Source organism: Anguilla anguilla, chromosome 16 (genome assembly GCF_013347855.1).
Source record: "Anguilla anguilla isolate fAngAng1 chromosome 16, fAngAng1.pri, whole genome shotgun sequence".
Lineage (NCBI taxonomy): Eukaryota > Metazoa > Chordata > Actinopteri > Anguilliformes > Anguillidae > Anguilla > Anguilla anguilla.
The window spans coordinates 7,934,488-7,955,644 of record NC_049216.1 but is presented as its reverse complement, the minus strand read 5'-3'; the positions used below and the strand labels follow the sequence as shown (position 1 = coordinate 7,955,644).

The 21,157-nt window shown below is 41.9% G+C and overlaps 6 protein-coding genes across 7 annotated transcripts in view; 2 read left to right on the top strand and 4 right to left on the bottom strand.

Annotated features, from left to right (window-relative positions):
* Positions 1-1,882, top strand: part of cracr2b (calcium release activated channel regulator 2B) — a 33,656-nt gene extending 31,774 nt beyond the window's left edge. The window contains exon 18 of the mRNA XM_035395292.1: positions 363-1,882. Within this exon, the coding sequence (XP_035251183.1) occupies positions 363-450 (88 nt within the window). The 3' untranslated portion in view covers positions 451-1,882. The remainder of the gene's footprint in view (positions 1-362) is intronic.
* Positions 1,883-1,974: 92 nt separating this feature from the next.
* LOC118214978 (CD151 antigen-like) lies at positions 1,975-14,840 on the top strand. The gene is made up of 8 exons (XM_035395293.1): positions 1,975-2,263; positions 6,745-6,829; positions 7,488-7,679; positions 9,193-9,267; positions 10,982-11,086; positions 11,480-11,638; positions 12,879-12,965; positions 14,130-14,840. The coding sequence occupies exons 2-8, from the start codon at positions 6,746-6,748 to the stop codon at positions 14,187-14,189; spliced, it is 762 nt and encodes a 253-aa protein (XP_035251184.1). The 5' UTR covers positions 1,975-2,263; position 6,745; the 3' UTR covers positions 14,190-14,840.
* On the bottom strand, positions 12,601-16,867 carry LOC118214984 (histone H2B-like). Of its 2 annotated transcripts, XM_035395301.1 has the most exons (2): positions 16,522-16,867; positions 12,601-13,520 (listed from the first exon to the last, which is right to left on the bottom strand). In XM_035395301.1, exons 1-2 carry the CDS (start codon positions 16,739-16,741, stop codon positions 13,462-13,464), a joined length of 279 nt encoding a protein of 92 aa, XP_035251192.1. In that variant the 5' UTR covers positions 16,742-16,867; the 3' UTR covers positions 12,601-13,461. The 2 variants fall into 2 exon arrangements, with proteins under 2 accessions (XP_035251192.1, XP_035251191.1); XM_035395300.1 differs by lacking the exon at positions 12,601-13,520 and having other exon boundaries at positions 15,500-16,867.
* Positions 16,868-17,452: 585 nt separating this feature from the next.
* On the bottom strand, positions 17,453-18,492 carry LOC118214980 (histone H3). Its single transcript, XM_035395296.1, has one exon. The coding sequence runs from the start codon at positions 18,117-18,119 to the stop codon at positions 17,709-17,711; it is 411 nt and encodes a 136-aa protein (XP_035251187.1). The 5' UTR covers positions 18,120-18,492; the 3' UTR covers positions 17,453-17,708.
* A 280-nt stretch (positions 18,493-18,772) lies between these two features.
* On the bottom strand, positions 18,773-19,228 carry LOC118214983 (histone H2A). Its single transcript, XM_035395299.1, has one exon. It carries the CDS (start codon positions 19,212-19,214, stop codon positions 18,828-18,830), a length of 387 nt encoding a protein of 128 aa, XP_035251190.1. The 5' UTR covers positions 19,215-19,228; the 3' UTR covers positions 18,773-18,827.
* A 1,228-nt stretch (positions 19,229-20,456) lies between these two features.
* On the bottom strand, positions 20,457-20,945 carry LOC118214985 (histone H2B-like). Its single transcript, XM_035395303.1, has one exon. It carries the CDS (start codon positions 20,875-20,877, stop codon positions 20,503-20,505), a length of 375 nt encoding a protein of 124 aa, XP_035251194.1. The 5' UTR covers positions 20,878-20,945; the 3' UTR covers positions 20,457-20,502.
* Positions 20,946-21,157: the final 212 nt, after the last annotated feature.

Below are 21,157 nucleotides of genomic sequence, written 5' to 3'. Positions count from 1 at the left end.
AGAGCATAAAATGACAATACAATAACACTCACTCTCTCTCTCTCTCTCTCTCTCTCTCTCTCTCTCTCTCTCAATTCAACAGTGTTTTATTGGCATGACTATACAAGCAATATTGCTAAAGCCATTCATATTTAAACACTTGCATATAAGATGTAATTAATACATAATAATAAAACATTAAAAAAATATTTTAAAAAATGTATATACACAAATAAATAATCAAAGCCAAACCTGCAGACAGCATACAGGTCGAATAACAAACACTAATAAGTACAGTAATAAGAACAAAAACCTCTAACAATACAAAAACTCTCTGTCGCTCTCGCTCGCTCACTCTCTCTCTTGCTCTCTCTCTCTCTCAGGTTGCTGGCAGCCCTGCAGGATCGGCAGTGCGAGAGCGCCCTCTGCCTGGCCGACAGCTCCAACAGCAGCAGGACCTGCTGCAAGTAGAGGCGGAGAGTGCCGTGCTGCAGCACCAAAACGCGCAGCACTGCGTCAGTTAACACTGAGGACCACACGGGATAGAGAGAATAAAGAGGCTTTATTAAGTCCGCTGATCTGTAAATATCAAATTGTCAAAAACAAAATGGTGTACCTTTAAAATGCACAGATTTCCTCAGTACATGCAGACACGTGGCTATCAGCCTCCAAGCACACAGCTGCTGTCCTGAATGCGAGCTTCGTACCTCTTTGATAGTGGTATGAAGCACTGCCTCTCCTTAGAATTGTGTAAGAAACAATGGAAAAAGAGTAGAATTTCATTCTAAAGTGACATTCGTTCATTTTTTCTGAATACTCCCCATAAATTGCATTACCCTATTTAGCCTCATTGCCCATTCACTTAATATTTCCTGAGATTTACAACCCTCCCTTCCTCGACAATGATTTACCCGCTCGCCGTGAGTAAACGTCTAATAACGTCCTCACTCTCACTTCCTTTGCTGGTTTACATGCGAGAAGTTCCACACAGCTCACCAGTTCTGTGCAGTGCGCGCGCGCTCACGCAACGCGCAGCAGAACAGACGAAAACTTTCCTCGTTATTAACAGATCTGAACACGAAAATGCCGCGTTAGTTTAACTCACAAATGGAGCCCCGCCTTTTGTCTCCAAGCAGGCAAGAACACGCGCTTTTCCACAAGTAAACCGCATTCTTTTAGGAAAGCATCGCCCACGTGAACATGCATGGAAAAATAAACCCACAAACTGACCAATAAGTTTGATCATTTTTCTTGTTCCTGCGACTAAATATAAATCACTCCGTTACAAGCACAGAATTTTTAACCTTCTACCAGCCACATACGTAATAACACACTTTTATAGTAATATTCGGTGTGAGAAAAGTGAAATCGGCATGTCGACCATCGTTTGCACATGAATAGAATATAATTATTTTTTTGGTAAATATTTTTTTAACATGTTTTACAAGACTTCTGACGAGTATTCTGGAGAGCTACCATGGTTGCCTTCTCTTGTTATTGCGCGTTGTTATATAGTAGCCTATATTTTTCTTTATATCCTGACAGAATGGTTTTTGGAAAGTTTTGGAAACGCGGAATACTTCAACATATGGAGAACAAGGGGCGAATGGGCAATGAAAAGATCAAAAGAATCGGAACCTGTATTAGTATTCAAACTTTAATTTAATCTACAATTTTTTATATTAATGATGCCTATTATCACTAAAGCTTTCTCAGATCCTTGTCTTATTAAGAAAATTGTTCTTTACTGTTTAAAAATCACAAATTAGGCATGCATACAGAAATAACATTAAATGTATTTTTTAATATAAATAAGGAAGTTTCTGTGTATTTAGGAGATAAATGGATGAGATGTTGATACGTGGTATTCAAGGCCGCAGCCAATAAATGAGGTATTACCAAATGTCGCATTCATTGGATTATTTCATAAAAACTCAGGTTGAACTTCACTGATCCCAAATCAGCCTGGTCGCGAAGAATGCATTCCGAGTCTTTACGTAAATACCTTCCTTTTATTTTCTGGTCTTGCCCCTCGACATCGTTGTTTCTTTCAGGAACAAATATGCGGTTTCGCCAAGAAGGCGCAGAAAGCCTAACCGTGATGGGAGGAGCTCCTCCGACAGTGCTCTCGGCTCTGACCGTCGCATTCTTTATCCTTTTCTGACTGACAGACATCGAGGAGAGAACAGGGCGAAATAATTAAACGGTTCCATTTTTCTTATTTGCGCTCGAAGCTTTTGATACCGCAGGAATAAGTGCGCGTGGGTACAAGGTTCGGCAACAGGTAATGCATAAACTTCATATTTCAACGTTAATATGTGTGATTACTCTTTTGGTGTTTTTTCGGTGTTATGGACATGACGTTTTTAATAGTTGGTGTAACCTCACAAAGGCCAGCCTACCGCAAAAGGGAACTGCAGCTACCTAGTAATCGGGTTAAATCCAGATGTCTACCACTAGTGCCTCTGGTTTTAATAATAGATCAGCTACCTAGACCAGTTAGAGTTCTTGGAAGTGCAGTCTAGTTATTTTTGCTGAACTATGAGTTGAATTTTGATTTAAAGTAATCAGCATTGTCCATTTTAAGTGAACTTACATGGCCCAACCTTTCCACGCCACTGGAACATCACTACATTTTTTTTAACTTTTGTAATCGAAATGAACAACAGGTTGTCTCAAATCATAAATAACCCGCAAATTTGCATTGTTGAACGTGAACTTAAAATGATGACAGTTGTATTGTGTTTACTGCGACTTTTGAATTTGGATTTGGGATCTTCACTCCCGCATTGAACATTCTACATTGCCCTAAACTCTCTTCAGCTCATTTTAAAGTTATTTTTATTAATGTTTTTAGTTCATTAGTGTACGCGTTTGGAAAAATAACTATTAGCCATGTCTCAGTGGAATTTCTGTTTCTAGTCTCCCAGCATTTCTCTGTGTTGTCACGAAAGATGGGAGCCTGGCATTTAGTAATCTCTCTTTGTGTTTCAATGTGAAAATAGACCGGCCCGGTATGTCTGAGGTCAGTCTAAATATTTGTGACAAAAGGAAGGCGGTTCTGGTAATATTTAGTGTTTTATGAAGTGTTTTAACTACACATACCAATAAAAACCCAGATTATTTGTTAAATAATAATGCTACTTGAAACATACAATATTGTAAGATTGGCAAAGGTATAGGAAAACAAAAGATTTTTTAAAAATTGCAAAACATACCAATTATTGACACATTGGTGCCAATACAGTGTCATTTTTATTAAGTGATGCTCTGCCAGGACTGTACCTCAGCCATTTCCAGGTCCTGCTTGTTTTGGGGGCTAGTTACATTAAGTTTTCTCCACAGCATATGAAACGCATGTTCAGTTGGACTGGGATCTGGTGAATAACGTGGCCAGTCAAGAATTTTCCAGTTTTCGGCTTTGAAAAACTCCTTTGTTGCTGTACCAGTATGCTTGAGACCATTGTCTTGCTGTAGGATGAAGCGCTGTCCAATGAGTTTGAGTGCATTTGGTTGAACTTGAGAAGGCATGATGCCTCTGTACATTTCAGATTCATTCTGCTGATGCTATCAGCAGTTACATCATGAATGAAGACAAGTGAGCCAGTACCTGTGGCAGTCATACATGCCCAAACCATAACACCCCTGCCACCGTGTTTCACAGATGAGAAGGGTGCTTTGGATCTTGGGCTGTTCCTTTTGGCTTCCACATTTTGCTCTTGCCATCACTCTGATACAAGTGAACCTTGGTCTCATCTGTTCACAAGAGCTTTCTCCAGAACACTGCAGGCTCTTTTAGGTACTTCTTAGCAAATCATAACCACCATGTTATCGGGGCTGACTGGTGGATTGTATTTTGCAAAGTGTAGTCTCTGTGGTTCTGCTCGTGAAGTATTATGTAGACAGCAGGCACTGACACATCCAGGCCTGCCACCCGAAGAGTGTATCTGAGCTGTCAGACAGTTGTTTGGGGGTTTCATTATGGTGAGAATTTTTCAGTCAACTGTAGAGCTCTTCCTTAGCCGACCTGGTCCTTTGCGATTACTGAGCTAACTTATGCTCTCTTTCTTCTCAACGATGTTCCAAACAGTTGCTTTTGGTCTGTGTCTCTAGCCTGCTTTTCCTTATTTCTCAGCCTCATAATGTGTCTGTTACTGATCTGAATAGGGACCTACCGTTCATCAAGCTTTCAGCAAATCTGAATTATCGTTAGCCTAAAGACAAACAAAGGGTTTTTTATTTATTCATTTATTTATTTATTTTTTTAGCAAAATGAGCTAAGTAAGACTACAGTTGTGTCCTTATGTGGTTACAAAGTAGACAAATGAATCATCCAACTGTATAATTTCCTGACATGTTCTATCTTATTTACTCCCCCGATAAGGAACTGCATTGTGACCATGACCACGAACACTAGACTGACCTTGGCTGGCTGAAATGTTTCACTTTGAATATAATCAGTTTCACTTTGAACATTCAGTGCAGAATCCATCTTAATTTTTACTGATGTAACTTGGTGGTGCTTTGACAGCCATGGTCAAGTGAAATCCATGCTTTCCATCTCAGCTAAAATTTGAAAACAGCTAAAATGCCGTATATAGAGCTACAGAACGACACAAAGAATGAAACTGGAACAGAACAAAGAAAAAGGATTGGAACTGGAATGGGCTAAAAAGTATATCTAGACAAACTAATCTAGAGAAGAAAAAAATACTGTCCAGGCTGTCACTGAACCGCAGGTGGTTTGAGATGAGTCATTTTGTGCAGTCATCACAGATCAGTCTGAATACATTATACTTACCCATCAATCAAGAAGAGGGGTGGAGATGGGGCTTTGACTTGCTTATGCAGAAGATTTTTATCTACTTCTACGTCACAGATGTGGGCTCGGCTGAAATGAAACTTTCCACCTTTGAGTGACAGTGCCTGTCTATATTATTATTATTATTTTATTTTATTATTGTTAATAAAATGACAAGATACTCAGCTTTAGAAAAAAAAATTATTAGCCCTTTAACCACATGTGAATTGTTTGATTTCTGAGTAAAATTGTGGAATACAGAGCCAAATCCAAATAAATAAATAAATACATGTCAAACATTACTGAGCTCACCATGCATGCAGAATGTTGTACAGTGGTCAGGGAACTGGACCTGCAAATTGGAGCTTAAAAATATAAGCTGGTAAGAGCACCTGCTAAAGCACTAAACATTTTTAAAGGTAAATCAAAAGATAAATATGGGAGTATAGACCATTTCAAACTGTTTTTGATTTTCAAACTGGCAGGAATAAACAAAAAAATACATTTTCAGAGCCAATGTTCTCTATAAGCCATCATCTATACCCGCTTATCCTTGGCAGGGTGTCTGTGGGTTCTGGAGCCTTTCCCAGAGTGCATTGGGCGAGAGTGCAATAAGGAGACAAAGGAAGAGAGGGTGCGAGAGCCTTAGCACTAATAAGGATCAAATGAACAAATCTTTGATAGAGAAGACTCTGGTCTACTTGTCCATTGGAAAGATTTGTTTGAGTTTGCAAACTGCCCATCACTACATCCTACGGGCTCTCTCGATTTCAGCCTCTGCCACCTGCTTGTTGGACATCTTAAGTTCACTTTTCATGAACTACTTTGGCAGGCTTTCAGTCACAGGATATTTTTTTTGTTTTCCTACTCCCTCACTCGCATTACCACAATATTATTTTGCATGCTTCTACATTTCAGGTCATGTAGCTTAGCTTTCATTTTCCTAGTTTCCTTTGAGGGTTTTGTGTTGTTTTTTAGAGGGTACTCATGGTTTTCTTAAGAACCTAATTGTCTTGCTTCGGGTGTTCTATGAGTTTAGTATTATAGTTTAACACCGTTTTACATTCTTCTTTTGTGGGTTGTCTCACTTCAACTTGACAATTTTCTTGGGGGGTTTGTGCCAATTCAATTCAATTAATTTATATTAGTACATTATATTAGTATAGTTACTGGTGAAATTCTGGTCAGAAGTTACAGCATTGTCTACAATGTCTACATCAGCACAGGATGACACAGTGCAGCAGGTTTGAGAGCTCTTCTCCTTAACTCGTAAGGTCAGCTGAGGTGACTGTGCTAAAGTTAAGACGCTACTCCGAGCCCCCAGCTTGCCACCCAGCTATATGGCAGGGAAAATAAATTTACGATCAATTGATGAACGCCCGAAGACCAGAATTGTGGAAAACGGTTCGCGAGTCAAGACGGATGTGGGAAAATACTGTACATGAAGAAAAGAACATCGACTCAACATGCAGAACACAGGACATTAATATGTGCCGATTCAAAAGGGTCTGCTTTGTTGATTTTCAAAAAGGCTGTGGCCTTTGATTATAAACAGCAGAGAAATGCACTATGGGATTGCTGGCTCCAAAGGCATCCCTTTGTGAAGGAGTACTGGCTGTTGTTCGTATGCAGAGGTGTGATTTTCATGGTTTTTGATCTGCATCAATAAAATTTGGTTAGGCAGAATGCCTTGGCTTGAAATGAAAAACACTCCTTGGATACAGAGAGTATTTTTTTTCCTCAAACCACGACATTAGAAGATAATCTTTAAAGCGGTAATCTTTTATGCAAAGGTCAGTTATGTAATACTGTGTCCAATTAATTATGGTGAGATATTTTAAGCAATTTTTAACCGTTCTAAAGAGTAGGTTTTTTGGAATTTTTCCAATATTATATTCAATATTCTAATCGCATATTTGTTATCTTATGACTTAAAGGGTTAAAAAAATCTGTTTTTCTCTCAGCATGGGGGCAAATGATGAGAAGAGTGAAGCGTGTGGAACTATCTGTCTGAAGTACCTACTCTTCGCCTTCAACTTCCTCTTCTGGGTGAGTCTATCTGTCTGCCTGACTGTCTGTCTGTAGGTCTGTTTGTCTGTCCATCCGCCCACCTGTCTGTCTGTCTGTCTGCCTACCTGTCTGTCTGTCTGTCTGTCTGTCTGTCTGTGTTTCTGTCTGTCTGTCTGTGTTTCTGCTTGTCTGCCTGCCTGCCTGCCTGTCTGCCTATCTGTCTGTCTGTCTGCCTGCCTGTCTGTCTGTCTGTGTTTCTGCCTGCAGGGCCTTGGCAGCTCTGCTCATGGCCGAATGACCATCTGACTTTGATTTTCTTTAACATTTAGTCTTTGCGTGTCTTTTTTTAGACTTCAAAATGGCAAACACAGTGACTTCCTTGCCATTTGTCACAGTCAGACAGGTGATAGGCAATCTATCCACACCAGTACATAAATCATGCCAATCTAGCAAGTGTTGTCAAAGAACACTGTTTTTTTGTATTTTTATGTTTTAAGTCCTTACACATACATTGGGGGGGCTGATCGTTGGCTCATTCTGCTAAGACACTGGGTTATGGTGAAATTTTTATTAATTAAATTTAGCTATGCACTAAATTAACTTCTGAAAAGATAAATGAGCAAGAATACATTTTTTTATAAGCTTTGTGTAAAATGATATCGGTTTCAGTTGACCTGCTTGTGATGTTACCTCCCAGCTGGCAGGGGGCGCTGTGATGGCCGTGGGGCTGTGGACGCTGCTTAAGAAGAGTGACTACATCAGCCTGCTGCCCTCTATTACCTATGCGGCTTCTGCCTACATCCTGATTGTGGCTGGGGCCATCGTCATGGTGACAGGTGTTCTGGGCTGCTGTGCCACCTTCAAGGAACAGAGAAGACTTCTGAGAGTGGTGAGTATGGAGATAAATCAGAGGCGTGCACACACACACACACACACACACAACTCTCTCACAACATTTTATAACACACACACACATGCACGCGCACACAGGAACACACACACACACAACTCTCTCACAACATTTTATAACACACACACACGCGCATGCGCACACACACGCTCAACTCTCTCACAACATTTTATAACACACACACACATGCATGCGCACACACACAACTCGCTCACAACATTTGATAACACACACACATGTGCACGCGCACACACAGGCACACACACACAACTCTCTCACAACATTTTATAACACACACACACACATGTGCATGCGCACACACAGGCACACACACGCACAACTCTCTCACAAAATTTTATAACACACACACACACACACACACATGCATGGATGAATGTGTCTTTTAATTTTCAGTGGAGATTTGCCTGACCAAACTAACAGGTTTTTGGTTGCCTATATGTTCCCAGAATGTTGTTACAGCTTGGATAAATGCTTCCACCATCCTGGATCTCCTTTGAGTCTTATCTATGAGTTACGTAGAAGTAACATATCAGGATGGCCTTGGAGTGTTATTCAGTTTTCTTATTCAGTGTTTTCATCATGATTAAATGGTAGCCCACGTAGATATTCCCAGTATGTTTGTATGTAAAATGACTGGAGTGTTTTATGTGATGTACTTACCTTCATGTCACAACCTAGGGTTGCCAGATTTAAAAATGAGTCAATACCGGGAAAAATGCACAGCCGGAAGCTTAATCGTGAACGAGGTGGGGTGCTGTCTGAAAAACGATAACGGACCGGGGTGACTGAGACTTGAATACTTGAATTCATTAAAAGCTACCCATGAATTTCTTCCAGCAAGCACTCGGGCTGAAGACATGTACAAATAATTTGAAAACCGGACATTCCAGTAAAAATTCCGCACATCTGGCAACCCTATCACGACCAAATGGGAATCTAACCAGAAACTTTTCCAGAAGTCTGGAAAAAGTGTTGTGTTAGCTGGGAGACATGGCTTGACACGTCCTGCAAAATGCTTGTGCTGAGCCCTGTTCAAACACGTTTGCTTGAAGGGGAATGACATGATTTCCCCCCTCTGTCTAGCATGCCTTCTCCACAGATTTTCTGTTTTTTTCCAGGGTTTTGAACGCATTGCACTGGGTTGTAGCCAGTGGTGATTCATTAGACCTTGAAAGTTCACTGGGCCAGTACAGTATTTGCCTTCTGTGCGATCACCCAGATTGCTGTGCTGTTGTTCCGTTGACTGGTTTTCCTGTTATAATAAAGCACCGAGTGGTCACACATAAACATTATCCGGTTTTACACGAACCAGAATGTTTTCACTGTAATGCGAATGGAAACTGAACTCTCGGTGTTAAAAACAGAGCTGAGTATCTGGTAAGTTTATATAACCCGCACTGGTATTTGATATGCGCTGTGGCTTCTGTTGTGTGGCTCATGCCGTGTCTGTGGCCTGCCTCTTTCTCCACAGTACTTTGTCCTTTTGCTGTGTATTTTCCTCCTGGAGGTGGTTGCTGGAGTTCTTGCCTACATCTACTACCAGAAGGTAATGAACATCGTTTGGATGCGAGGTAGCTGTGACTCCTGTTAGGCTATCTGTGAGCATTATGTTACTGCGTGGATAGCTGTGAGCATTACACACCTGTTAGGCTAGCTTTGAACTTTTCTGTCCTACTAAGTTAGCAATCAGTATTCCACACCTGCCAGGCTAGCAGTGAGCTTATCTTTCCTGCTAGGCTAGCTGTGAACCTTTCTGTCCTGCTAGGCTAGCAGTCAGCATTCCACACCTGCCAGGCTAACTGTGAGCATTACACACCTGCTAGGCTAGCTGTGAACTTTTCTCTCATTCTAGGCTAGCTGTCAGTATTACACTCCTGCTAGTCTAGCTGTGGGAATTACACTCTTCTTAGCCATGTCTCTACTCTGTCACCAGTGGTGGAATGAGCTCTCCACTATGGTCAGGTCAGCCGCGTCAGTCTGACTTGTGCCGCAGAGTCAAATCTCTCCTGCTTGCACTGCATCTTACACTAGCACTAAACTCAACACTTAATATGGGTTTACTTATTGGGTGATCAGTGCTGGTTGCCAACTCAGATTCCCTCTGAATGTCACCTTCTGACCAGATGCTGATCATAGAATGCACCTCGTTGTTGGTCCACCATTTAGTCTGATTTTGTTTTTCTATTTCAAAACTTGCTTGCCCTCTAGCTGTTGATAAATGTTCTCACAACTATTGTGTCCGGCCAATCAGCAATGTTCAGTGCTGCAACCTCCCCCCCAACAGTTTGCAGACCTTAGAAAAGTACTACCTCGCGAGCAGGGACTAAAAAGGAGAATAGGAACCATGGCCCATGAACCAAAATCGGCCCTGGATCCTCCGGTGGAAAAGAGGTTTCACTTCCTGAGTTTCGCAAAAGGTTCCTGCAGTGAATATGGAGCTATAAACAACTGTTTGGTACATTTTTAGGAAACAATAATGCAATGGTGAGCTCAGCAATAGCACACAACCTGGTAGACCACAAAAGACGACGGTAGTGGATGACAGAATAATACTTTTTAAATTGTGGAGAAAAATCCCTTTTCAACTGTCGAACGGATCGTGAACACTCTCCAGCATTTAGGCATAGATGTGCCAAAGAATAAAATAAAGTTGACACTACATCAGTGTGATCTCAGGGGATTCACCGTGTGATGATATACAACTACACAGTGACGTTTGCGGCCTCTGGCTTCCTGACCACGGGACTGATCTTCCGCTGAGTCATGTTTACCGTTAAACTTTTTCCTGGTCAACCAAGGCATCATGACGCGCCTGTCCCCTTCCTCCTGTGACTCTGCTATAAACTCACTGCTTGATCAATTAGCCACCAGCTTGGGGCAGGAACAACCCTTAAAACTTAACGACTGGGCTCTAAGGGTTGCACATAAGCATGCATGTGTGTGTGCACATTTGTGTGTGTGTGGAATGTGTATGTCTGCACATAATCATGTATGTGTGTGTGCGTGTGTGTGGTATGTGCATGTATGCACATAAGCATGCATGCAAGTGTGTGTGTGTGATATGTGTATGTCTGTAAATAAGCATGCATGTGTGTGTGTGGTATATGAATGTCTGCACTTAACCATGCATGCAAGTGTGTGTGTGGTATACGTATGTCTGCAAATAAACGTGTGTGTGTGTGTGTGTGTGTGTGTGATATGTGTATGTCTGCATATAAGCATGCATGTGTGTATAGCTGTGTGTATCTCTTTGCTTCCAGCTGAGCGAAGACTTGAAGGACAATCTGAAACACACCATGACTGAGAAGTACAGGCAGCCCAGCCAGGAGCCTGTAACCCAGGCTGTGGACAAGCTACAGCAAGAGGTGAGAGAGAGGGGGAGAGGGAGAGAGGGAGCGGGAGAGAAAGGGAGATGGTGGTGGAGGGAGAGAGAGGGAAAGAGAGAGAAGGAGGGGGAGAGGAAGGCAGGGGAGAGAGAGACGGAGATGGTGGGTTGAAGGAGGGAGAGAGATGGAGTGTGAGGGAGAGAAAGAGGGAGGATAGGAAGAGAGAGGAAGGCAGGAAGAAGGGAGGACTGGTTTGTGTTCCAGTCATAATTCCTGTTGTGTAATAAACCATTTTTATGCGTTTAATGACATTATCCAATGAGGGCTGCCCTCTGACTCGCTGACTGTATTCCACGGCCACGCCTCCTGTTCATCTCTTCCTCTGTCCTGGTCTCACATTTCTCCATCTCTAACTCTCGGTCTGTGTCTCAGTTTAAGTGCTGTGGCAGCAACAGCTCCTCTGATTGGCTGGAGAGTAAGTGGGTGCGGTCGGCAGATGCCAAGAGCCGGGCGGTGCCGGACAGCTGCTGCAAGACCCCGACGGGCGGCTGCGGTCGCAGGCCACACCCCTCCAACATCTACAGCGTCGAGGTGAGGCGGGCGGTGAACCGGCCGGCTGATTGGTCGGTCAGTGTGTCAGTCAGCGAGCTCGCAGGTCAATCGTTCTGAGGCAGGATTTTAGGGGCTGAGTGAAATGCAAGGGAGACATGGACAATAACTTGGCCCGCTCATGAGGAGTCTCTGTGCTACCCTGACGGAAAAATGAATCCCCTAATAATTACAATATTTTAAACTAGCACATGTTTAAACTGAACATTAAAGGCATACTGTGTTTAGTATTTTTTACCTTGAAAATATTACAAAATTACCATGCTAAGGCGTAGCCTACAAGACAAGCCGACAGAGCTTGTTCAAGAACTTGGTGAGTTAAATGTATACTACGTAGGATTTTGCGGCCCTTGTGGACTGTGTTTGTAAACCCCTCTCAGACCTCCTTCATTCTCAGCTCTAGCCACACCTCCACTGAGGACACACCCTCGAGCACTACAAGAAAAATTCCCCTTTACAATATATTCTAATAAAAAATCCTGCATAGTATGCCTTTAACTTTGGGATTGCTTTTCCGTGGTGGCGTAAACTGAAGTTTTCCAAGAGGATTTAAAGCAACGCGGAGTTGGCTTTTTTCTGTTGGACCTGTAAGTAACATTGGCGGCATTGTGAAGCTGGCAACAACAAAGTCTTAGGCGAGGGTCTAAAATTTCAATTTTACAGTTCCAGCGATATACCACTAATACGTTCAACATAATGCCGTCAATTAAGATGTAATTTTTGTATCATTGTTGATCACAGAAGTGGTTGTGAGTACAAACGCTCTCGTCGCCATGTCTGTTTATGTTTAACGCAAACAATTTGGAATGTTTGTAAAAAGCCGTTCAAATTGAACTGTTAAAAAAAACGTTCGCCACGAACATTCGCCTCTGTTCGCCGAACTTGAACGCACCTCTGCTGGTGTGTTCTGATCTAAGAACTTCCGTAATGGTGTCCGAGTCAGAGCTGAATTCAGAAAAGCACTTAATCATTTCACTGACACAGAAAACACGTCACTAGAGTCGATTAAATAGAGAACACCATTAGTGCGAATGTGAATGCCTTTCACTTGCTTTATTGTATGCATTTAAAAACGTATATCAAATGTATATCAAATGTATAATGTCCATGGTCTTTTTCCTTTGAATTGATGTCCTGAGACACTTACATTCAACGAGAGCAAGAGGCGTAATTGTTTAAACAGCAGTGCATGTTTGAATGATTGATGTGCCTATTACTTCAGGGTGGCTGCATCACCAAGTTGGGGAACGTCATCCTTGAGCACTTGAAGATCATCAGTGCAGTTGGCATTGGGATCGCTGGTGTGCAGGTGTGTTTTCACAAAGCCCTAAATCTGTTTGCTTTTCTGATCTACAGGCAGTGACCAAAAAATGGAACCTCCAATGAAAGGTTATTAGACCTTTAAAGTGCAAGGTCACTAATATGTGATCAGAATGTTTTTAATGGAACATTCTAGTGCTGATGTAACAATCACTACTCAATGGAGTTCTAGAACACTGATTTAGAATTTTGGAAGCAGAAAAAAAAGCATTCCAAAAAACATTCTCTTCGAAGGGTTAAGAGGATGTGGGGCCCCCCCATGTGTCCAATATCACCTGAAAGCAATGTGGTGTAGAGTCCATTGGCATCTGGAGGAATAGGACACCACTCCTCCACAGGAAAGTCAATCTCCCACTTTAGCGGGTGGAAGTGGAAGAGGCGCTATCTCGGGTGGTGGTCCGGAACATTCCATAAATGCTTAATTGCATTTATATCTGAAGACTGAGAAGGCTTGTGAAATAGGGGCAGTGTTACCATTGCACTCCTCAAACCGCTGGAAGGCTGTGGACGTGAGGAGTATGGTCACCTTGCAATAGCCCCCGTTCTGCAGGAAGGAAATGGTTTAGCATGGGGTAGTCATGATCATTCAGCACCGTTATGTAATGAGTGACCTCAGCCTTTCCTTCTAAGGGTGTGACGTACCCAAAACCAGGCCAGGGAAATCCTCGCTCCATTACAGAGCCACCAGAAGGCTTCACTGTAGGAGCCCATTGTGTCTCCATTTGCCTGTTAACTCTCTGTAGTTATGGATTTTTCAGACTGAATAAATGAGCAGTGTGCATGCAATAATGCATTTCACTCACCACACAACTCTTATCTCTAATTTACTCTTTCGTATGGTGACGCATAACAAAAATAACTCCGCACCTCAACATTTGATAGCATGAATGAATTGGTCTGTCAATGCAAAGGCTTGCTCTTTAACTTCGATCTTGTGTGCTACTGGATAATGTGAGGTGTCACCTTTTGTTGGTGTGAATGCATGTCACAAATATGGAAATTAGCAAAAGCTAATGGTGAGCATTGTTGGGCCGAAAGGCCTACTCTTGGTTATGTTATGTTGAAACACATTAACCGTACAAGCCAGGGAGGCTGGAGTGTGATGTCCGTCACTCATCACAGTCATTCTTCTCTCTCTTTCCTTTTCGCTCAGATTGTGGGAATGGTGTTTACGTGCTGTCTGTATCGGAATTTGAAGGCGGAGCCATTCTGACAGCACAGTCACTTGGAAGGAGGGGGGGGGGGGCTTACTGAGTTACCGTAACAGTGCCTGATATTTAATAATTTAATTATCTGTGTGTATGTCATGTGTCACATAATGAGAGGGAGTGCTGTGCATCTCACAGGAAATGGGAATGGAAGGAGATAAAGGATATGGTCTTTTGAATAATTGTTGAAATGGTAGTGCATAGCTCCTGAAAAAGTTACATACTTGTATGAATCTGCTGACATTGTGTGGGGATGGGGGGGGGGGGGGGTTGTTTGCTCTAACTGAAGAGCTTGAATCTTTTTTAATTTTCTGTGATTGCTGATGTGTCCACCATTTTAGACCAAAGTGCATTGAAAACCTGTACAGTGACACTCCTCACTCCGGCCTCTTGTATCTTATGGCTGCCATATCTGCACTGTAATCTTATTTTTTTTAAATGCCTTGTTTTATATATTTTTTCAGGTTTCCGTGGTCTGTGGTACAGAAAAAAAATGTCATAATTTCCAAGATTGCTTCTGTGTTTCCACAATTGCAATATACTCTTGTGCATTTTCTTATTCGTCGGTTTCTGGCATTATGTCAGCATTTCAGTTTCAGTTTCAGTGCATGCTGGAAAATATACACTACAAAAAGCTACATCCTGTTCTGACTGGGCAAAATTACATTACATTACATTATAGGCATTTAGCTGACGCTCTTATCCAGAGCGACTTACAACAGTGTAACCAAACTCAGGATCAAGTCCACTTAAGTCCAAAATGTGATTGGTTATAGCCCAGCAGGTTTGATTTATATTAATTTTAAAAAGCCAGCATGTTGGTTGTTTTTAAGCCAAAGTTGCATTTTCAGCCATTTTTCAGTGTCCAAAGGATTACTGAAATGGCGTCAGCATATCGTACTTCTTACTGCAGAGTATAGAGCCATGTAAGTACGGGGCTTCACTGGATGCCTTTATGTGCTTCAGAGAGTGGTATCGGTGCAGAACACTGCACTAAACCCATTCCCAGGTGGGCTTCTGTGGAAGGATGTGTGTGCAGTGACTGCCAATGAATTCCCTGTTCATGGAATTCTGTTAACTTTCTGTTTCAAAAAAAAAAAATTATAGGGTGACTGTCAGAAGCACATCCTGGTTATTCAGGATATATGGACAGCAGCAACTATTTTTAAGCATGGGCTCAAAAGCAAATTAATTCTGTTTGCTGTAAGATTAGTAATAAACTGTCTTTACCTTTTAACATACACATTTACCTTTTCATGTCCTTTCTAGGAATGATGATTGAAATGGTTTTAATAACTCCTCTTCCTTGGACAACTCAGGAGAATGTTATATTTTTATTATTGCCCTTTCAAGTGTAAGGCGCAGGTGGTTCCCATGGTGCTAGACATGAACCTACAACAGCCAGTAGCCAATGATCTTGAAAATAAATTGTTTTGACAGGAGGTTGTCACAATGTACTGTAGAAATATTTACTGTATTTTTTTAAATGAATAAACATATTGGTAAACTATCGGTAAAATCTTAGTTGAGCCACTGCTCCTCCACATTGTAAGAAACCAGTTGATGAATTTGGGCATCTGATTAAGATGATCAAGAAAAACAAAAACAAATTGAAACACAAAATCACATTACATTCAGTCAAGAGTAAGCTCAGTGATTCTCAATTACAAGAAAAATGCCGGCAGTACGAAACAAAGTCGGACCGGAGAACTGTGTATTTGTTAACGCGATATGAACAAACAACGCGCTTTTAGCCAGAAACCACACATTTGACGGACCCTAATGCGTAATCAACTAAGGCAGTCATTTCCGGTACTCATAATTCGCACAATCAGCGAAACACAATTCTGGATAAAAGTGAATTTCCGTAAATGACTACTACTCTGCCAGCGCACATGACAAATGAAGACCGATTTGTAGGAAAAACTACGCCAGGACACTAGGTGCCGCTGACATGCTTGTATTAAGGTTTTAAACGAGGAAGTGCCATTTTGACGCACGCACCTCCTAGATTCTAACCCCTTTCAGAATACCTAGAAGCCTCGCCCGCATTAAACACGGGGACTGAATCTGGTTAATCTACTTCTCTATCATTTTTAGAAAGAGTTCATGAATTTTTGCCTTTTGTGGACAATGTGGGTGGCTCTTAAAAGAGCCTTTGGTTAAGTAGTATTGCGCTAGTTTACTTGGAGCTGGTGTACTTCGTGACAGCCTTTGTTCCCTCAGACACTGCGTGTTTGGCCAGCTCGCCTGGCAGCAGCAGGCGCACGGCGGTCTGAATCTCCCTTGAAGTGATGGTAGAACGCTTGTTGTAGTGAGCCAAACGAGAAGACTCACCAGCAATTCGCTCGAAAATGTCGTTGACAAACGAGTTCATGATCCCCATAGCTTTAGAAGAGATGCCAGTGTCAGGGTGGACTTGCTTCAGCACCTTGTACACGTAGATGGCATAGCTTTCCTTCCTACTCTTTCTGCGCTTCTTTCCGCCCTTCACAGCGGTCTTGGTCACGGCTTTCTTAGAGCCCTTCTTGGGCGCGGACTTAGCAACCTCAGGCATTTCGCAGGCTGATGTGAAGGAAACGTATTTTGTGTCGGTTTTTAATGGTCTGGCCAGAGATGTATGCAAATTTTCATTCTCTTTTTTTATGATTACGTCAGACTAACTCTGATTGGATGCTGTTTGTCCATGATATTATGTTCAAAATCTATTGGTTCAATACGGCGGGTCTGCAAAAAACATGGACGTGTCTTTCTTCGAAACAAAAGACCCACCACCCCCTCATTTTCTTTTTAACCAGCGCCTTAAAATGTTACACTTAGAAATGCTCAATGTAATTTCATTGCAATTACTCACGCTCTAAAGTTTATTACACTCTTCCTTTGAGCAAGTTTGCTTAAAACAACTGTGAGAAAGCATGTCATCGACGCCTAGTGTCCTGGGGTGGGTTCTTTCTTCTATGAAACAGCCTTTTGGTTTTGTTTGGCATGTGCGCTGGCAGGACCCACATGCACATTTTGTTTGCTGCTGGTGCGTACATGCAACTAATGTGAGTATCGGAAAATTACTCCATTTTGATCATGCATTCGAGTCAGTAACATGTGTAGTTTCTGGCTTGAACCACCTTGTAGGTTTTTTGTGAATCCGACATGAACGCGCGTTTGTTTTGTATTTGCTTGTAAAATATTACTGTTCAAATGTCCAAAATTAATCTCAGAAACTATTGGTTCAAATAGCAAATATTGAAACCTCAGTTTAAAAAGATTGTAAAGTGCACTTATTTTATTCGGACATCTGCATCCATTTATCTTAACCACTAGTGTTTTAAAATTGTTCATTAAATATAAATCTATATAATCGATATAGAAAAAACCACAATGACCGACGACTAAGCATTACATTTCAGAAGGCAAGAGCAAACCCAAAAATAACGTGCCAAAAGACCATGGAGAAATTTGCTGCTCATAAGTACTGTTGTGGCTCTTAAAAGAGCCTTTGTTGTTTTGATTGCGCACTTGGAATCAATTTAAGCGCGCTCTCCCCGGATGCGGCGGGCCAGCTGGATATCCTTTGGCATGATGGTCACCCTCTTGGCGTGAATAGCACACAAATTGGTGTCCTCGAACAGACCAACCAGGTAAGCCTCGCTTGCCTCCTGCAAAGCCATGACAGCGGAGCTTTGGAAGCGCAAATCGGTCTTGAAATCCTGGGCAATCTCCCTCACGAGGCGCTGGAAGGGCAGCTTGCGAATCAACAGCTCAGTAGATTTCTGATAACGACGAATCTCTCGCAAGGCTACAGTACCAGGCCTGTAACGGTGAGGTTTCTTCACTCCGCCAGTCGCTGGTGCGCTCTTCCGCGCTGCTTTAGTAGCAAGTTGCTTACGGGGAGCTTTGCCGCCGGTAGACTTACGAGCGGTCTGCTTGGTTCTAGCCATCACGAGTTATCAGACTTCTGCTTGTCAAATGTGGCCCAATACTGCCCGACATACGGCTTTAAAGCAGACCAGCGAATAGCTGATTGGGTAGGCTTTTACGAATTCTCATTGGCCCTGAGCCTGCCTTAATTCCCCGAGGCTATTGGGTAATTTCATCAGCTTCCCTTGCCGCCAAAAATGTAACGAATAATGAACATTTGGATAACTAAATGTAAAGCCTGTACTGACATTTTTATTTCAAGTACGGTGGTCTTTAAACAAATAAGAGTTGAAAAGGACACATGATAGGAAAACCGGACACTTTAAACGATGGACAGTTAAAACTTTGAATTGAAGTTTCAGAAAATGCTCTGTAATAAAATGTAGTAAACGTACTATGATTTAATGTGATGTTACTTAGATATAAAATGTATTGTAATAATAATTAAACTGTTTTACTATCTTGAATATTGCAGTGGTGCTTTACAGTAAAATGGCAACAAACATCAATTATCACCAACTTTCGCAATTTGACGCGTGACATTGTGGGTTAACATGTCAAAATGTCATCAAGACTATAGGTTATGTACCAGAAAATTTATAAATATTCTAACCAACCATCGTTAAATTTATTTGGTTCAAAATGGGCAGCTTTGCACCTTATATAGATGTGGGTGGCTCTTAAAAGAGCCTTTGGGGTGAATGATACTCCTGTGTGCAATGAAGGAATTACTTGGCCTTCACGGCTTTTTCGGTTTTCTTGGGAAGCAGCACAGCTTGGATGTTGGGCAGAACTCCACCCTGAGCGATAGTGACGCCTCCAAGGAGTTTGTTCAACTCTTCGTCATTACGCACCGCCAGCTGCAGATGTCTGGGAATGATGCGGGTTTTCTTGTTGTCTCGGGCTGCGTTACCAGCCAACTCGAGGATCTCAGCAGTCAGATACTCGAGCACGGCGGCCAGATAAACTGGAGCACCGGCACCGACGCGCTCCGCATAGTTTCCTTTACGAAGCAATCGGTGAACGCGACCAACCGGAAACTGCAGTCCAGCTCTAGATGAACGAGTCTTAGCTTTCGCTCTCGCTTTACCACCGGTTTTTCCTCTACCACTCATTTTCAGCTCGTTTCGTCTCGTCTGAAGTGAAAGTATAATACCCATTACGGACAACATGTATTTATAGCAACACACTGTTCACCCATTGGCTGCAGCATTGGTGGGACGTCGTCCAATCAAACATCAGAATAATTTTGCCGTTGCGCCCACGCCCCAGAACGACCGAAATGAAACAAAGAACTGTAGATAAAAGCTGGACTGCAGCCAGACTTCAGCGATCCTTTCTAAAACGTGCTTAATTGAAGGGTTAGGCATGATAAAGTTTATATACTCAAAAACTGTAAATGCAAGAAACAATCACACGCATATCAATATATTTAATATATTTATAATAATATATTTTAATTTTTACATATAAACTTCAATAATGCAGATTTTTTTGTGAGTAAAAAAAAACAGCAACGGCAAAACCGTCCTTGCAGGAATCATGAGCCTCAAAAGATGTTGTTTTAACAAGAGTTGGAAGTGTTGAATGTATTTCCACCCCGTTATTTAGGGTTATTGAAAGAATTTATTGAAATTATTTTGTTCTGTAACAAATTAGAACATAATGCACGTTTATTTGCCATTTCCCTTAGTTAAGATTCAGTCGACATTTGTCCTTAACTTTGACTGACTAGTAAAAGTTTTTTTTCCCTTCACATTCATCACTTCAACTAATTCAAGAAAAGTTGTCATACTTGCTTTTACTTTAAGGGAAAGTTAAGGAGAAATGTTGATTGAATACAGGCTTTTCTCTCTGTACCCTTCATTTCACACCATTTCACAAGTGGTCAGTTTGACTGGCCACTTTAAGCACCTAATAATTCACTGGTTGCAGCTGTAGGTCCCATTTACTAAGCACAGCACTGGTAATTATAATACGCGTGAGTCCAACTAGATGCATGCTGGCTGTTTGATTTGGGTTCTAGACAGGCCAAATGTAATGTTGGTGCAATTAAATACAGGATACATCATCCTGTTCATTGTAGAGCTTTTCTGACTTCGATACTTTTTGTACGTTAAGGCGTATACGAGCAAGGAAAACCCATTTTGGCGCACGCACGCACCAATGGCTGAATTACAAGCTCTATTGAAGGATGACACTGAAAATAACCTACAGAACTATTTGAAATAATTTAATCCAATGTAGTAAATGTACTATGATCTACCATGGTGTAATTGAAACGTGAAATGCTGAGGTACTGCATGTCATAAAAAGTAGTAATGCAGCATGAATTTCTGCCTTTTGTAGACAATATGGGTGGCTCTTAAAAGAGCCTTTGGTCAAGTAGTAATGCGCCACCGTTTACTTGGAGCTGGTGTACTTCGTGACAGCCTTGGTGCCCTCAGACACCGCGTGTTTAGCCAGCTCTCCTGGCAGCAGCAGGCGCACGGCGGTCTGAATCTCCCTTGAAGTGATGGTAGAACGCTTGTTGTAGTGAGCCAAACGAGAAGACTCACCAGCAATTCGCTCGAAAATGTCGTTAACAAACGAGTTCATGATACCCATTGCCTTAGAAGAGATACCAGTGTCAGGATGAACTTGCTTCAGCACCTTGTACACATAGATCGCATAGCTCTCCTTCCTGCTCTTTCTGCGTTTCTTCCCACCTTTCCCGGCAGTCTTGGTTACGGCTTTCTTAGAGCCCTTCTTGGGCGCGGACTTCGCTGCTTCAGGCATTTCGCAAATTGTTCTGTCAAAAACGACATCCTGTCTCGCACTTAAAGTGCCTGGCCAGAGATGTATGCAAATTTACATGCTCTCTCTTTTGGTGACGTCAGATCAATTCTCATTGGAAGCTGTTTGTCCATGATATTATATTCAAAATCTATTGGTTCAATACGGCGGGTCCGGCGAAAAAAAAACGCACCTTCAGTCTTTCTTTGGGACAAAGAACCCCCCACTAACATTTTCTTTTTAACCGCCGTGTATTAAATTTATACACTTGTTAAATTAATAA